The sequence below is a fragment of the Solea solea genome, chromosome 20 (assembly GCF_958295425.1).
Source record: "Solea solea chromosome 20, fSolSol10.1, whole genome shotgun sequence".
NCBI lineage: Eukaryota > Metazoa > Chordata > Actinopteri > Pleuronectiformes > Soleidae > Solea > Solea solea.
Window position 1 is genome coordinate 22,644,833 of NC_081153.1, and position 12,500 is coordinate 22,657,332.

Sequence of the window (12,500 nt, forward strand, 5' to 3'; positions counted from 1 at the left end):
GATTCAGTCTGTGAAATCATGATCTCACACACACACACACACACACACACACACTGCTGCCTCCATCACTGAGTTCAAATGTCTGATTATTTAAATTCAGCATTAAAAATCTCTCTGCTCAGATTTACATCAGTGACACAAAGTGACCACACGAGGCAGCAGAGGAGCAGCAGCTAAAATCACTCATTTTCTCTGTGGGCTTTGGTGTGAGAGAGTGAGTGCTTTACAGACGTGTGTCTCACAGTGAGACAAAGACGTGGACACTTTCTTAAAGACATCATAGACTTACACTGACATGGATTTTATGAGTTGAGTGTTTTTTCTGGCGACCTCTGAAAAGTCACTTAAAAGTGCTTCAATCTTCTCAGATAAAGAAACGACACTAACCTGCAGCACAAGGACAAATGATTTGACTGTGTGTATTTGTGCAGTGAAGAAGGAGCTGTCAGTCACTCTGATGTTGACGTGAGTGAGACGAGGTGATGGTGATGGTCTGTGAGCTGTTCTATTTGTCGTGTTTACGGCGTTCGCTGCAGCGCGAGCCTGAACCTCTCATCTGACTCGCGGGGAAAATAAAGCTCCGGCCCAAATTATAGCAGAGATATTGGTTTCCGAACTAACGGCTCTGTTATCGGACCAAAGGTGTCCCGAGTGTGGTTCATTTATTTATTTATTTCTTCTGAATCAGGTTAATGTCCTGAAAAAAGAAAATTAGCGTAGCAACAAGAAAACAACACGGCGATTCCACTGAGACGTCGCAGAAACTGCTTCAGTGAAAGATCTCTGGATTTATCAAACTGACTCCACACCTTCATGTACGACAATAACACAACAGCGTTTTGTTGCTTGCCAAATAGTGAGCCCACGTGTGTGTAGGTGTGCTGTAAACCCTCAGACCTCAGACCCTAACCCTAACCACACTTTGATCTGTTTTTTTCTTTAACATGAAGCTTGTTTTCTGTCACGTGTAAACTGTCCTACCTCCTTAGATTTATGTGTAAACAAGGATTTTTGCCAAATAGTGAGACTGTGTGTATTAATGTGTGAAAACTGTGTTGAATCTTATCTTTTGATCATTTGTGTTTTAAACTTTATATTCATAATTATTTCACAGTAACTGTGCTACGCAAAACAAATACCGTAAATTTCGGCCTATTGAGCACACCTGACTACAAGCCGCACCAGCTAAATTTGAAAAGAAAATACATTTTGTACATATATAGGCTGCACTTGAATATAAGCCGCAGGTTTTCATGTTGTCACCAGTCGCGGCGCCAGGATTCAATCTCTTATCAAAGGAGTTTGTTAATGAATGCATCAACTTTATGAATGGCGAGTGAGTGCGTGTGACTAGCACTGAATGATGCGTCCGTGATCGCGAGTGGACCACGGACAAAAGTGGGCCCACCTGTAACGCCGCGTATGGTTGTAACATGAGATATTTACATTGTAAGACGCTACACGGAAGTTTTCTGTTGTTGTTTTTATTAAAACAACGTCATTTTAACACGGGGTGAACATGCCTGCATGTTTAGAAAATAAAACAGCACTGACACGGCATCAACACGCCTGGTTAGAAAAGAAAACACTTTAGACAGAAAAGTCATTGGTCGCTATCTTCATCTTCTTCTTGCGCACTAAAGCCACTGAAGTCTTCATCTTCAGCGCATAATCTTTCCCCGCGTCTGTCTCACTTTTGCGTTTACTGCTAGAGAGTAAAAATCTATAAATTAGCCGCACCGTTGTATAGGCCGCAGGGTTCAAAGCGTGAGAAAAAAGTAGCGGCTTATAGGCCGAAATTTACGGTAAGTCAAATTATGAATAATTCAGAGGTGAATGTCAATGAAAAACAAAAGTCTGCGATGTCTACGTCACATGTTCACGTCTTTAACAACAGGAAACTGAAGTTTGTAAAGCACTCACTCTCCCACACCAAAGCCCATAGAGAAAATGAGTGATTTTAGCTGCTGCTCCTCTGCTGCCTCGTGTGGTCACTTTGTGTCACTGAGGTCAATCTGAGTGAAGGATTTCAAACACTGAAGAGACAAAATCAGACATTTGAACTTAGTGATGGAGGCAGCAGTGTGTGTGTGTGTGTGTGTGTGTGTGTGTGTGTGTTAAAATCACTGGTTTTCAGTCTGTAAGTCAAAAAGTAAAGTTGAAAAATCACTTAAAGTAAAATAAATGTAAATAATCAGTAAAATTCGTACCTTCCGACAAAGCGGTCATGGACATCATCGTACGGTTGATTGTTGTTGACGCTCTGCTCCATCAGCCAGCCTGACTCCACCTCCAGCACTTTACTGCTGCTGCTGTTTGTTATGGCTCCTTCCTGACAGCACTGGATGATGCTGGAGGGAGTGTTTTCAGGGGAGCCCACCGACGCCCCCTGTCCTCCATTTATTCCGTTACTGTTAAATAGTTCTGTCAGCTCCATGCTGTCACTCTGCAGCCGACTGTCTGTGAACCAGCGGGCGAGGTCGGTGCGGGCCAGTCCGATCCGACCCTCCAGCTGGATGAGCTCCTCAGGGGAAGGCCACCGCGTTTGAGCAAAATCGTCCTTGAAGAGCACCAGCGATCGGCCGTCTGGAGGCAGTGAGCAGGAGTTGGGGACGGGGTGTGTGGTCATGGGGCTTTTGAGGTTCCCCACAATGCTTGGTTTGTGTATCCCATTCAGCTTAACAGTCTGGTGCTGTTGTAGTTGTTTCTCGGTGACACCAGTGCGCTTGGTGCCCATGGAGTTGAGGAGTGCTTGTTCCAGATTGTCTCGTAGAGCTCGGCGCTCCACAAACCAGCTGTTGATTTCCTGGTGAGACAGGCGGGTGGTGGCGGAGAGACTGTCCACTTCGCTGTGTGTCGGGAAGCTGTTCCTCAGGAAGTTCTCCTCCAAAACCTTCAGCTGCTCCGCCGTCTTTCCCTTCATCCTCTCCAGAAGGGGGAACTGGGTCAGCACTGAGGACTTCTGCTGGAAATCTGGTTTTAGTCCACCACTGCCATCACTGCCATCCAAATGCAGAACTCTGTTGTTGTGAACAGCGGAGATCTGATTGTGGGACCATTTACCGTTGGCCTCAGCCAGAGGAGTCATGACCTTGTCTCCTCTGGGGTAACAGGCTTTCAGATCCACTCCATGCTGCTCCTTTGCTTTTTTGCCATCCACAGGGAATCCCAGAATCTGGGTCGGGGCTTTAGCTGGAGCGCGGATGGACTGGATGATCGGTGGCCTCCTGATCTGTGGGGTAATGAGCGGAGGGGAATCAGATGCTGGCAAATTGAGGGCGTTGGGATGCTTTTCTTTGGGCGAAAGACAAGGAACAAGTATTGAGTTTTTGAACGGAGGAGCAAAGATGGGTGGCGGAGCGATCATTGGCCTTGTTAGGGATTCTGGAAAGACTATGGAAGGAAGTGACACCACTGGTTTTGTTTTGGGGCTTCCTAATGTGAAAAGAGTCTTTCCTTTGGACAACAAAGATGGAGACGATGATGACGGTGGTGGCAGCATTAAAGGCACGACCGCGGAGGACCTCCTCATATCTGCAGGGACCAGTGTAACTGCTACAGGTCTCTTCATCTCCATGGGAACAGGAAGTAGGGCCTTTGTGAAGCGGTCTTTCTGAGGTGGAGGTGGTGGGGGAGGAGCCATTAGAATCTTATCTTTAGGCTCGCCAGAATGAGGAGCGACTGCCATGACGGGTCGCTTGGACTCCGGGCCAAAGGCTGCCATTATGTTAGCTGGTAATGATCGTTTAAGGTTGTGGGTGGAGCCAACGGCTGCTTCAGCTGGAGAGATTGCGGTGGGCAAGGTCGTCCAGATGTGGCCGGGATGCTCGACTGTGGTGTGAACGACAGGCTGCTGGGAGGCTTTGGCAGACGGCGTGGAGACCGGACTGGTGGGCTGGCTGGTGAACATGTGATGGGTGGGAGGGATGGAACCATTAAACATTTTCTTTCTGGCCTCCTCCACCTCCTCCGGGGACCAGGTGATGCCTTGCTTCAGCCTCTGTGTGGTGAACCAGACTTTGATCTGCTCCTCCGGATGCTTGGAGGCTGCCGTGAGCCACGACAGCTCAGCATGCGTCGGGTAAGGAAACTTGTTAAAGGACGTGATCAATGTCAGGTTGTTGTCCAGCGAAGGGTTGTATTTGGTGGTGTTCAAAGGAACAGCTATTTTTGGTACAGAGTTGAAGTTGGGCGGGAGCTGCAGCACCGGGGTGACATGGGAAAGCCCTTGAAGGATGGCGGGTTCAGGGATGATGACCGTTCCGTTGATGTTCAGTGCTGTGAGCTGATCCTTCTGGATCAGAGTGTCCAGCTGGCTCTTCAAGTTGCCTCCTTGATGTAGCGGCAGGATGTTGTCCGGGGTTTTCACCGTAGTGGACTCAAACACAGAACTGCTGCTGCTTTCGCCCCGATCACTCTCGGCTGATGTGTCCTTGCCTTCGATTGTCTGCTCTAAGATCGTCTGATTGTTCGTCTTTATCCTCTTGAACTTGAAGTTGGTCTCGCCCGGGTGCTGGCTGTCGTTGTGCTCAGTGAGAGAGTCAAACTTCTTGGTGTTGAAGTTGCAGGCGGCACAGAGGTACAGCGGGTTGAGGATCACGTTCGGGTGGCTTGAGTCCACATGCGCTTTGAAGTCGTTCAGGTTCTGTGTTGAAAACGGACAGTATTTGCATTCGTAACCTCTGGACTGCTTCTTCTGGGACGCGGGTTCAGATTCCCCCTCCTTCTCTTCTGTAGTTTCTATGTCTTCAACAACAGGAGAGTCTTCTTCAGATGACCTCTCCTCTTTTTGTAATGGCTCAGGATTTTGGTTTTCCACCGGCGGTTCCGGAACTGACTGCTGGTCGGGACTCTGTAGCGTCTTGTCTTTCTGGACGACTCGACTTTCTTCTGCAGATTCAGAAGATTCTGACTTGTCCATTTCCACATCCATCACCTCCTCGGGTTGCTCTTGCGCCTCAGGCCATTCATTGATGACCCGGACCATGCAGGGGGTGGAGGACTTTCTACGACTGGACATGGCGATGATTGCTGCTGGTGGCGGGAGAGGTGGTGCTGGTGCTGCTGATTGCGCTGAAGATATCGTGGTTTTTGGCTGCTGCTGCTGGTGCTTACAAAGGGCGTCAGCGTGTCGCTGAGTGGGGGGGTCTTACAGGGGTGGACTGGAACTGATGGTTGTGGATAGTGGTGGGGGGACGGAGGTGGAGTCTCCAGTGTGAGAACTGGCCGGTGGCGCCGGCCCAGGTCTGGTGGAGCAGTGGCGTCTCCTGCTCACTGGCAGTGTCAGCTGCCGACCTGGGCGTCATGAGAGGACATCACAGACGCTGAGGCTGCGTGGACACAAAACACAAACCCCGCGTTAATAAGATCAGACAAGACAGAGACGAAGGAAATGCATGATGGGTAACGACAGCCGCGGAGAAACGTCGTTATTTATTTGAGAGCAGCAGAAACAACTGGAACCTGCGCGAGGTCCTGTTCTTTTTTCAGATCAAAGACGGCGAGTCACAGGTGACGCGCAACAAAAACCCGACGACGTCGGAATCATTTTCACAAACACAAATGACTTTTAAAGACTTTTTGTTTCCTGAATCTGTTCAAGGCTGAAACATCACTCTCACATTCTCTCCCTCTTCCTTTCAGAGCTGGTTACATTTGATCTCGCTCTTCTCTGTCCATCCCCCTTAGATCCAGGTTTCAAGTTGACCTTTGACCCCAGGTCTCTTTTAACAGACTCGCTGGTGGAAAAACTGCGACAAACGCTGTGAACGTTAAAAGCATGACGAGCTGCACCAGGTCAGTCACATGATGACAATGAGATAATTACTGTGTAGTCATGTGATCATGTTCATGAGAGAGAGAGAGGGAGAGGGAGAGAGAGAGAGAGAGAGAGAGCAGGTGAAAAGAAGAAGAAAGAAAAACCACGCTGAAGAAAGAGACATAAAGAAGAAGAAAAGGAGGTTTTAACTGGGACACGTCCTGAAAGACGGAGACGAGAGAGAGAGAGAGAGAGAGAGAGAGAGAATGGGTTTCAACGGTTCACTGAAGAACGACAAAAATAAAGACTTGGAAAAGGGACTGAAAAAAATGTGTGTGTGTGTAACGCAGTTATCTGTCCCCAGTGTCACTTCCTGTCGGACGTCTCCTCTCGTCTGAACCGTTGCTCTGTGCAAAGTCGTAAAAGTTCACTTTTATTTTACGCGGCTGTTAATGAGATTCTATCATTAACCACGTTAACGATTCTCCAGCCGAGAGGAAACTCATCAACACACACACACACACACAGATTTCAGACACTCACTCACTCACATCAAACCTCAGAGAGAAAATCAGTGATATTAGCTGCTGCTCCTCTGCTGCCTCGTATGGTCACTTTGTGTCACTGAGGTCAATCTGAACAAAGGATTTCAAACACTGAAGTGACAAAATAAGACATTTGAACTTAGTGGTGGAGGCAGCAGTGTGTGTGTGTGTGTGTGTGTGTGTGAGAGTGAAGAAAAACATATTTTTATCCATTTAAACAAAAGTAAAAATAAAACCTATGTCAGTTTCAGTCTACGATGTTATTACGAGTCTTTATCTCACTGTGAGAGAGACTGAAGTCTCCAAACCACTCACTCTCCCACACCAAAGTCCAAAGAGTAAAAAACAAGAACATTTTTCTTGTTTTTCATCTTAGTTTTGAATAAATAATAAATAAATTCACTCTCACAGTTTGGTGTGTGTGTAAATGTAAGAAATTCTAAAGATATTAATTCTTAAATTCAGCTGTGTGTGTGAGAGAGAGAGAGAGAGAGAGAGAGAGAGAGAGAGAGATGATGCTGCTCATGTGTTCATATTATTATTATTTAATTTTAATCTTAATTAAATCTTAATTTCTTTTTTAATTTTTAATTTTTAACTTGTGTGCTCTTTCTGGTACTTACTGAGTCTGATATGGAGCAACTGTAACAAAACAATTTCCTTCGGGATAATAAAAGTATTCTGATTCTGATGATAAATCATCCAGTCACAGAATAATAATCTGTGCAGTTTGGTGCAGTGGTGCCAAAGCTGCGGCCTGCGGGCCACATGTGGCTCAACTCTGAAAATCAGATTATTGGATTTCAGACTTTTACTTTGAAAAAACAAACAAACAAACAAACAACTAATTATTTTACCTAAATCTTACAGACTGGACCTTTAAAGTCTGTAGAGAGTTCACACATAGACAAATGTCCACACAGGAAGTGAGACACGTGACCGTGGCCTCACTTCACGAAGGATCGCACGATTTCAACGAGGGAAGAAGAAGAAGAAGAAGAAGAAGAAGAAGAAGAAGAAGAAAAAGAAGAGAGTGAAGGAACCCGACACGTTTATTTAAGGACAAAGTTGTTTAGGAAGTGTCCTGGATTCAGAGTCTGTGTGTGTGTGTGTGTGTGTGTGTGTGTGTGTGTGTGAAATGATTGATCAAAGCACGTCTTTGTGTGTGAGCACCTCGTGGTGCTAATGCATCATTAACACAGCTGGCAGTTTGACCCAGCTCCTCTGAGTGCTGCTCTATTTGCAGCACTTTTCTCTGCTTTGTGTTACATAATCTCATCATGAGTCGCTTTCACCTCAGGACGTTTGAGCTGTGAAACGAGGACGAGGACGAGGACGAGGTCTGCAGGAATTATTGACGTGACGCTGGAATATAATCTGTCCTCCCAAACTCAATCTGACCATTTAAGTCTTGTTAATGTAACAAAAACATCAGCTGATTTTACATTCTTTGCATCTTTGTGTTCCAGTTCACACCCTCATTATGACACGATGAGCACATGATGCCGGCTGGATTCACTGAGTCATTTGCAGCAGCAGCTAAAATGTTCTTACAAAACATGACAAACTTAAAAGATTAAACTCAGAAGATCTCAGAAACTTCTTAAAACATCATATACATAAAAGAGGTTCTAAAAACACGTACGAAACAACAAAGTTCTAAAAACACGTGCGAAACAACAAAGTTCTAAAAACACATACAAAACAACAAAGTTCTAAAAACAAGTGCGAAACAACAAAGTTCTAAAAACAAGTGCGAAACAACAAAGTTCTAAAAACACGTACAAAACAACAAAGTTCTAAAAACACGTACGAAACAACAAAGTTCTAAAAACACGTACGAAACAACAAAGTTCTAAAAACACGTACGAAACAACAAAGTTCTAAAAACACGTAGAAAAAAACAAAGTTCTAAAAACACGTACGAAACAACAAAGTTTTTAAAAACACGTACGAAACAACAAAGTTTTTAAAAACACGTGCCAAACAACAAAGTTCTAAAAACTTGTGCGAAACAACAAAGTTCTAAAAACAAATGCGAAACAACAAAGTTCTAAAAACACGTGCGAAACAACAAAGTTCTAAAAACACGTACGAAACAACAAAGTTTTTAAAAACACGTGCCAAACAACAAAGTTCTAAAAACTTGTGCGAAACAACAAAGTTCTAAAAACAAATGCGAAACAACAAAGTTCTAAAAACACAAACGAAACAACAAAGTTCTAAAAACACGTGCGAAACAACATTTTTAAAAACACGTGCGAAACAACAAAGTTCTAAAAACACGTACGAAACAACAACATTTTTAAAAACACGTGCGAAACAACAAAGTTCTAAAAACACGTACGAAACAACAACATTTTTAAAAACACGTGCGAAACAACAAAGTTCTAAAAACACATACGAAACAAAGTTCTAAAAACACGTGCAAAACAACAACATTTTTAAAAACACGTGCGAAACAATAAAGTTCTAAAAACACGTACGAAACAACAACATTTTTAAAAACACGTGCGAAACAACAAAGTTCTAAAAACACATACGAAACAAAGTTCTAAAAACACGTGCGAAACAACAAAGTTTTAAAAACACGTGCCAAACAACAAAGTTCTAAAAACACGTGCCAAACAACAAAGTTCTAAAAACACGTACGAAACAACAAAGTTCTAAAAACAGGTACGAAACAACAAAGTTCTAAAAACACGTGCAAAACAACAAAGTTCTAAAAACACGTGCGAAATAACAAAGTTCTAAAAACACGTACGAAACAACAAAGTTCTAAAAACAGGTACGAAACAACAAAGTTCTAAAAACACGTGCAAAACAACAAAGTTCTAAAAACACGTGCGAAACAACAAAGTTCTAAAAACACGTGCCAAACAACAAAGTTCTAAAAACACGTGCCAAATAACAAAGTTCTAAAAACACGTGCGAAACAACAAAGTTCTAAAAACACGTGCCAAACAACAAAGTTCTAAAAACACGTACGAAACAACAAAGTTCTAAAAACACGTGCGAAACAACAAAGTTCTAAAAACACGTGCCAAACAACAAAGTTCTAAAAACACGTGCGAAACAACAAAGTTCTAAAAACACGTGCCAAACAACAAAGTTTTAAAAACACGTACGAAACAACAAAGTTTTAAAAACACGTGCGAACCAACAAAGTTCTAAAAACACGTACGAAACAACAAAGTTTTAAAAACACGTACGAAACAACAAAGTTCTAAAAACACGTACGAAACAACAAAGTTCTAAAAACACGTACGAAACAACAAAGTTTTAAAAACACGTACGAAACAACAAAGTTCTAAAAACACGTGCGAAACAACAAAGTTCTAAAAACACGTGCCAAACAACAAAGTTCTAAAAACACGTACGAAACAACAAAGTTTTAAAAACACGTACGAAACAACAAAGTTCTAAAAACACGTGCAAAACAACAAAGTTTTAAAAACACGTACGAAACAACAAAGTTCTAAAAACACGTGCAAAACAACAAAGTTCTAAAAACACGTGCAAAACAACAAAGTTCTAAAAACACGTGCGAAACAACAAAGTTCTAAAAACACGTACGAAACAACAAAGTTCTAAAAACACGTACAAAACAACAAAGTTCTAAAAACACGTGCGAAACAACAAAGTTCTAAAAACACGTGCAAAACAACAAAGTTCTAAAAACACGTACAAAACAACAAAGTTCTAAAAACACGTACGAAATAACAAAGTTCTAAAAACAGGTACGAAACAACAAAGTTCTAAAAACAGGTACGAAACAACAAAGTTCTAAAAACACGTACAAAACAACAAAGTTCTAAAAACACGTGCGAAACAACAAAGTTCTAAAAACACGTGCGAAACAACAAAGTTCTAAAAACACGTGCAAAACAACAAAGTTCTAAATTCAGATTCTTCACCTCAGACACCTAATTTTATTCCCTCACTGGAGTACTTCATGTTGTCATAACCGGATTCACTGTTTCATTATTCAGCTGCTTGACTGAATGTTGCTGCTGCTGTTAAAGAGGTCTTAACAACATCAGCGACGCTGCCAAAAACAGTTACACAATGTTGGAAAAACAAAACCTTGATATGGAAACATGACGCACTTTAACGTTTAACCCGACGTGTGTAACAAAGAAATGTTAAAAAACGTTGTATGTTCACAGAGACATAAAACATCATGTATGTTTAAACTTTATAAACTCACAGTGATCAATTCAAGGACCCTCGTAAATTTCACAACGTCCACAAAAACGCACACCATTTTAACACAAATGCTTGAAGCTGCTGCTGCCCCCTTGTGGAAATGGATCCACATTCACTTACAAAGTTATTTAAAAATTGTTTTTCAAAAACTGTTAAATCAATAAAAATATGGATCACGTGTTCACATGAACACACACACACACACACACACACACATCAGTGTCCTCTGGATTTCACTCCTCCTCCTCATTCCCTCCTTCCTCTTTTATTTCCCCCTCAGTCTTCGTCCCTGGCTCCTCCTCTTTTCAGTTTAACCTCTGACCTCCTGCTGCTCCCGCTCTCCTCACCTCTTCCCGACCTTCTTCTCCTTCACTTCTCCTCTCTCCCTCGTATTCCCTCCTTCCTATTTTACCTTTGACCTCCTAACCTCGTACCCTCTCCTGCTCTCATCTTACTCCTTGTGCCACCTGTTCCTCTTTCCTTTGCTCCATTTGCTCCTCCCCCTCTCTCTTCTTCTCATTAGCACCCGAGTGTTGAACTTCCTGGTTAATATTCGGCAGTGAGACGCTGCGACGGCAGAAGGGCACCTCAGTGTCTCTCTCGCTGCTGTTGCCATGGTAACGCCTTGGAAGTGAAGCAACGCCGCTCCCTCTCTCTATCGCTTTCCTCATTTTTGGGGAACGCCTCCTCCTCCTCCTCCTCCTCCTCCACCTTTCACGTTTTAAAGAGTCACTGCATCCATTAAATGTGTGGATGAAATGATGTAGGAGGAAGTGTTACTGGTGTAGTTACACTTCCTCCTTAAATATTCAGAATACTTTTATTATCATGAAGGAAATTGTTTTGTTACAGTTGCTCCATATCAGACTCAGTAAGTACCAGAAAGAGCACACAAGTTAAACATTTAAAATTAAAAAATTAAAATGAAATAATAATAATATGAACACATGAGCAGCATCATGTCTCTCTCTCAGCTGAATTTAAGAATTAAGGAGGAATTCTTTAAAGTGTCATGCCACGTTATGACGATGAATTTTGAGTTTAACGGCTGCTTGTCTCCATCTCAGTGCTGTAACTGCTCAACTTATTAATAATAATAATAATAATAATAATAATAATAATAATAATAACAATAATGATGATAACAATAATAATAATAATAATAATAACAATAATGATGATAATAATAATGCTGATAATAATAATACTAATAATAATGATGATAATAATAATAATGATAATGATTGTAGGAGCCAAATTGATATTTGTGTTAAATTGTTGTTTTCTTTCCTTGTGTGTGTGAGTGTGTGGCTTAGTGAATGTTTGTGTAAGAGCACTTGGCCAAAGAGGTGTTTACCCCCACCTACAGGAGGACTGGGAGACCAAAGGTGGAGTCCAAGGGGGAAGAAGCTCTTAAAAGACCTGAGGTCACAGCAGCATGGGGGCGGGGCTGAGAGGGCATACATTTCTTTGACCGTGTTGAAGCCCATGTGAATCAGTGTTAAGCCATATGACTTTAAGTTTATTTTAATTTCTCATTCTACTTTGTATCAATAAATCGATAGAAGAGCAACTAGATCAACTTTCATCTCCTTCATTCTTCATCTGCACGCGTCAAAACCACAACAACTCAGTCACCAGTAGCAGCTCCAAGGCAAAGGACAAAGTAAAGGGTGGAACAGCTGCTACAATAATAGCTGCAATAATAATAATAATAATAATGATGATAATGATAACAATAATAATGTAATAATAATGCTGATAATAATAATAATAATGATAATAATAACAATAATGATGATAACAATGATAATGATAACAATAATAATAATAATGGTAATAATAATGCTGATAATAATAATGATAATAATGACAATAATGATAACAATAATGATAATAATAATGATGATGATGATAATAATAATAATGATAATAATAACAATAATGATGATAACAATGATAATGATAAAATAATAAAAATAATGTAA

The 12,500-nt window shown here is 41.9% G+C and overlaps 1 protein-coding gene across 1 annotated transcript in view; it reads right to left on the bottom strand.

Moving 5' to 3' along the window:
* Nucleotides 1-12,500, bottom strand: part of LOC131447500 (zinc fingers and homeoboxes protein 2-like) — a 43,314-nt gene that overhangs the window by 5,428 nt on the left and 25,386 nt on the right. The window contains exon 3 of the mRNA XM_058619314.1: nt 2,211-5,330. Coding sequence (XP_058475297.1) covers nt 2,211-5,020 — 2,810 coding nt within the window. The 5' untranslated portion in view covers nt 5,021-5,330. The remainder of the gene's footprint in view (nt 1-2,210; nt 5,331-12,500) is intronic.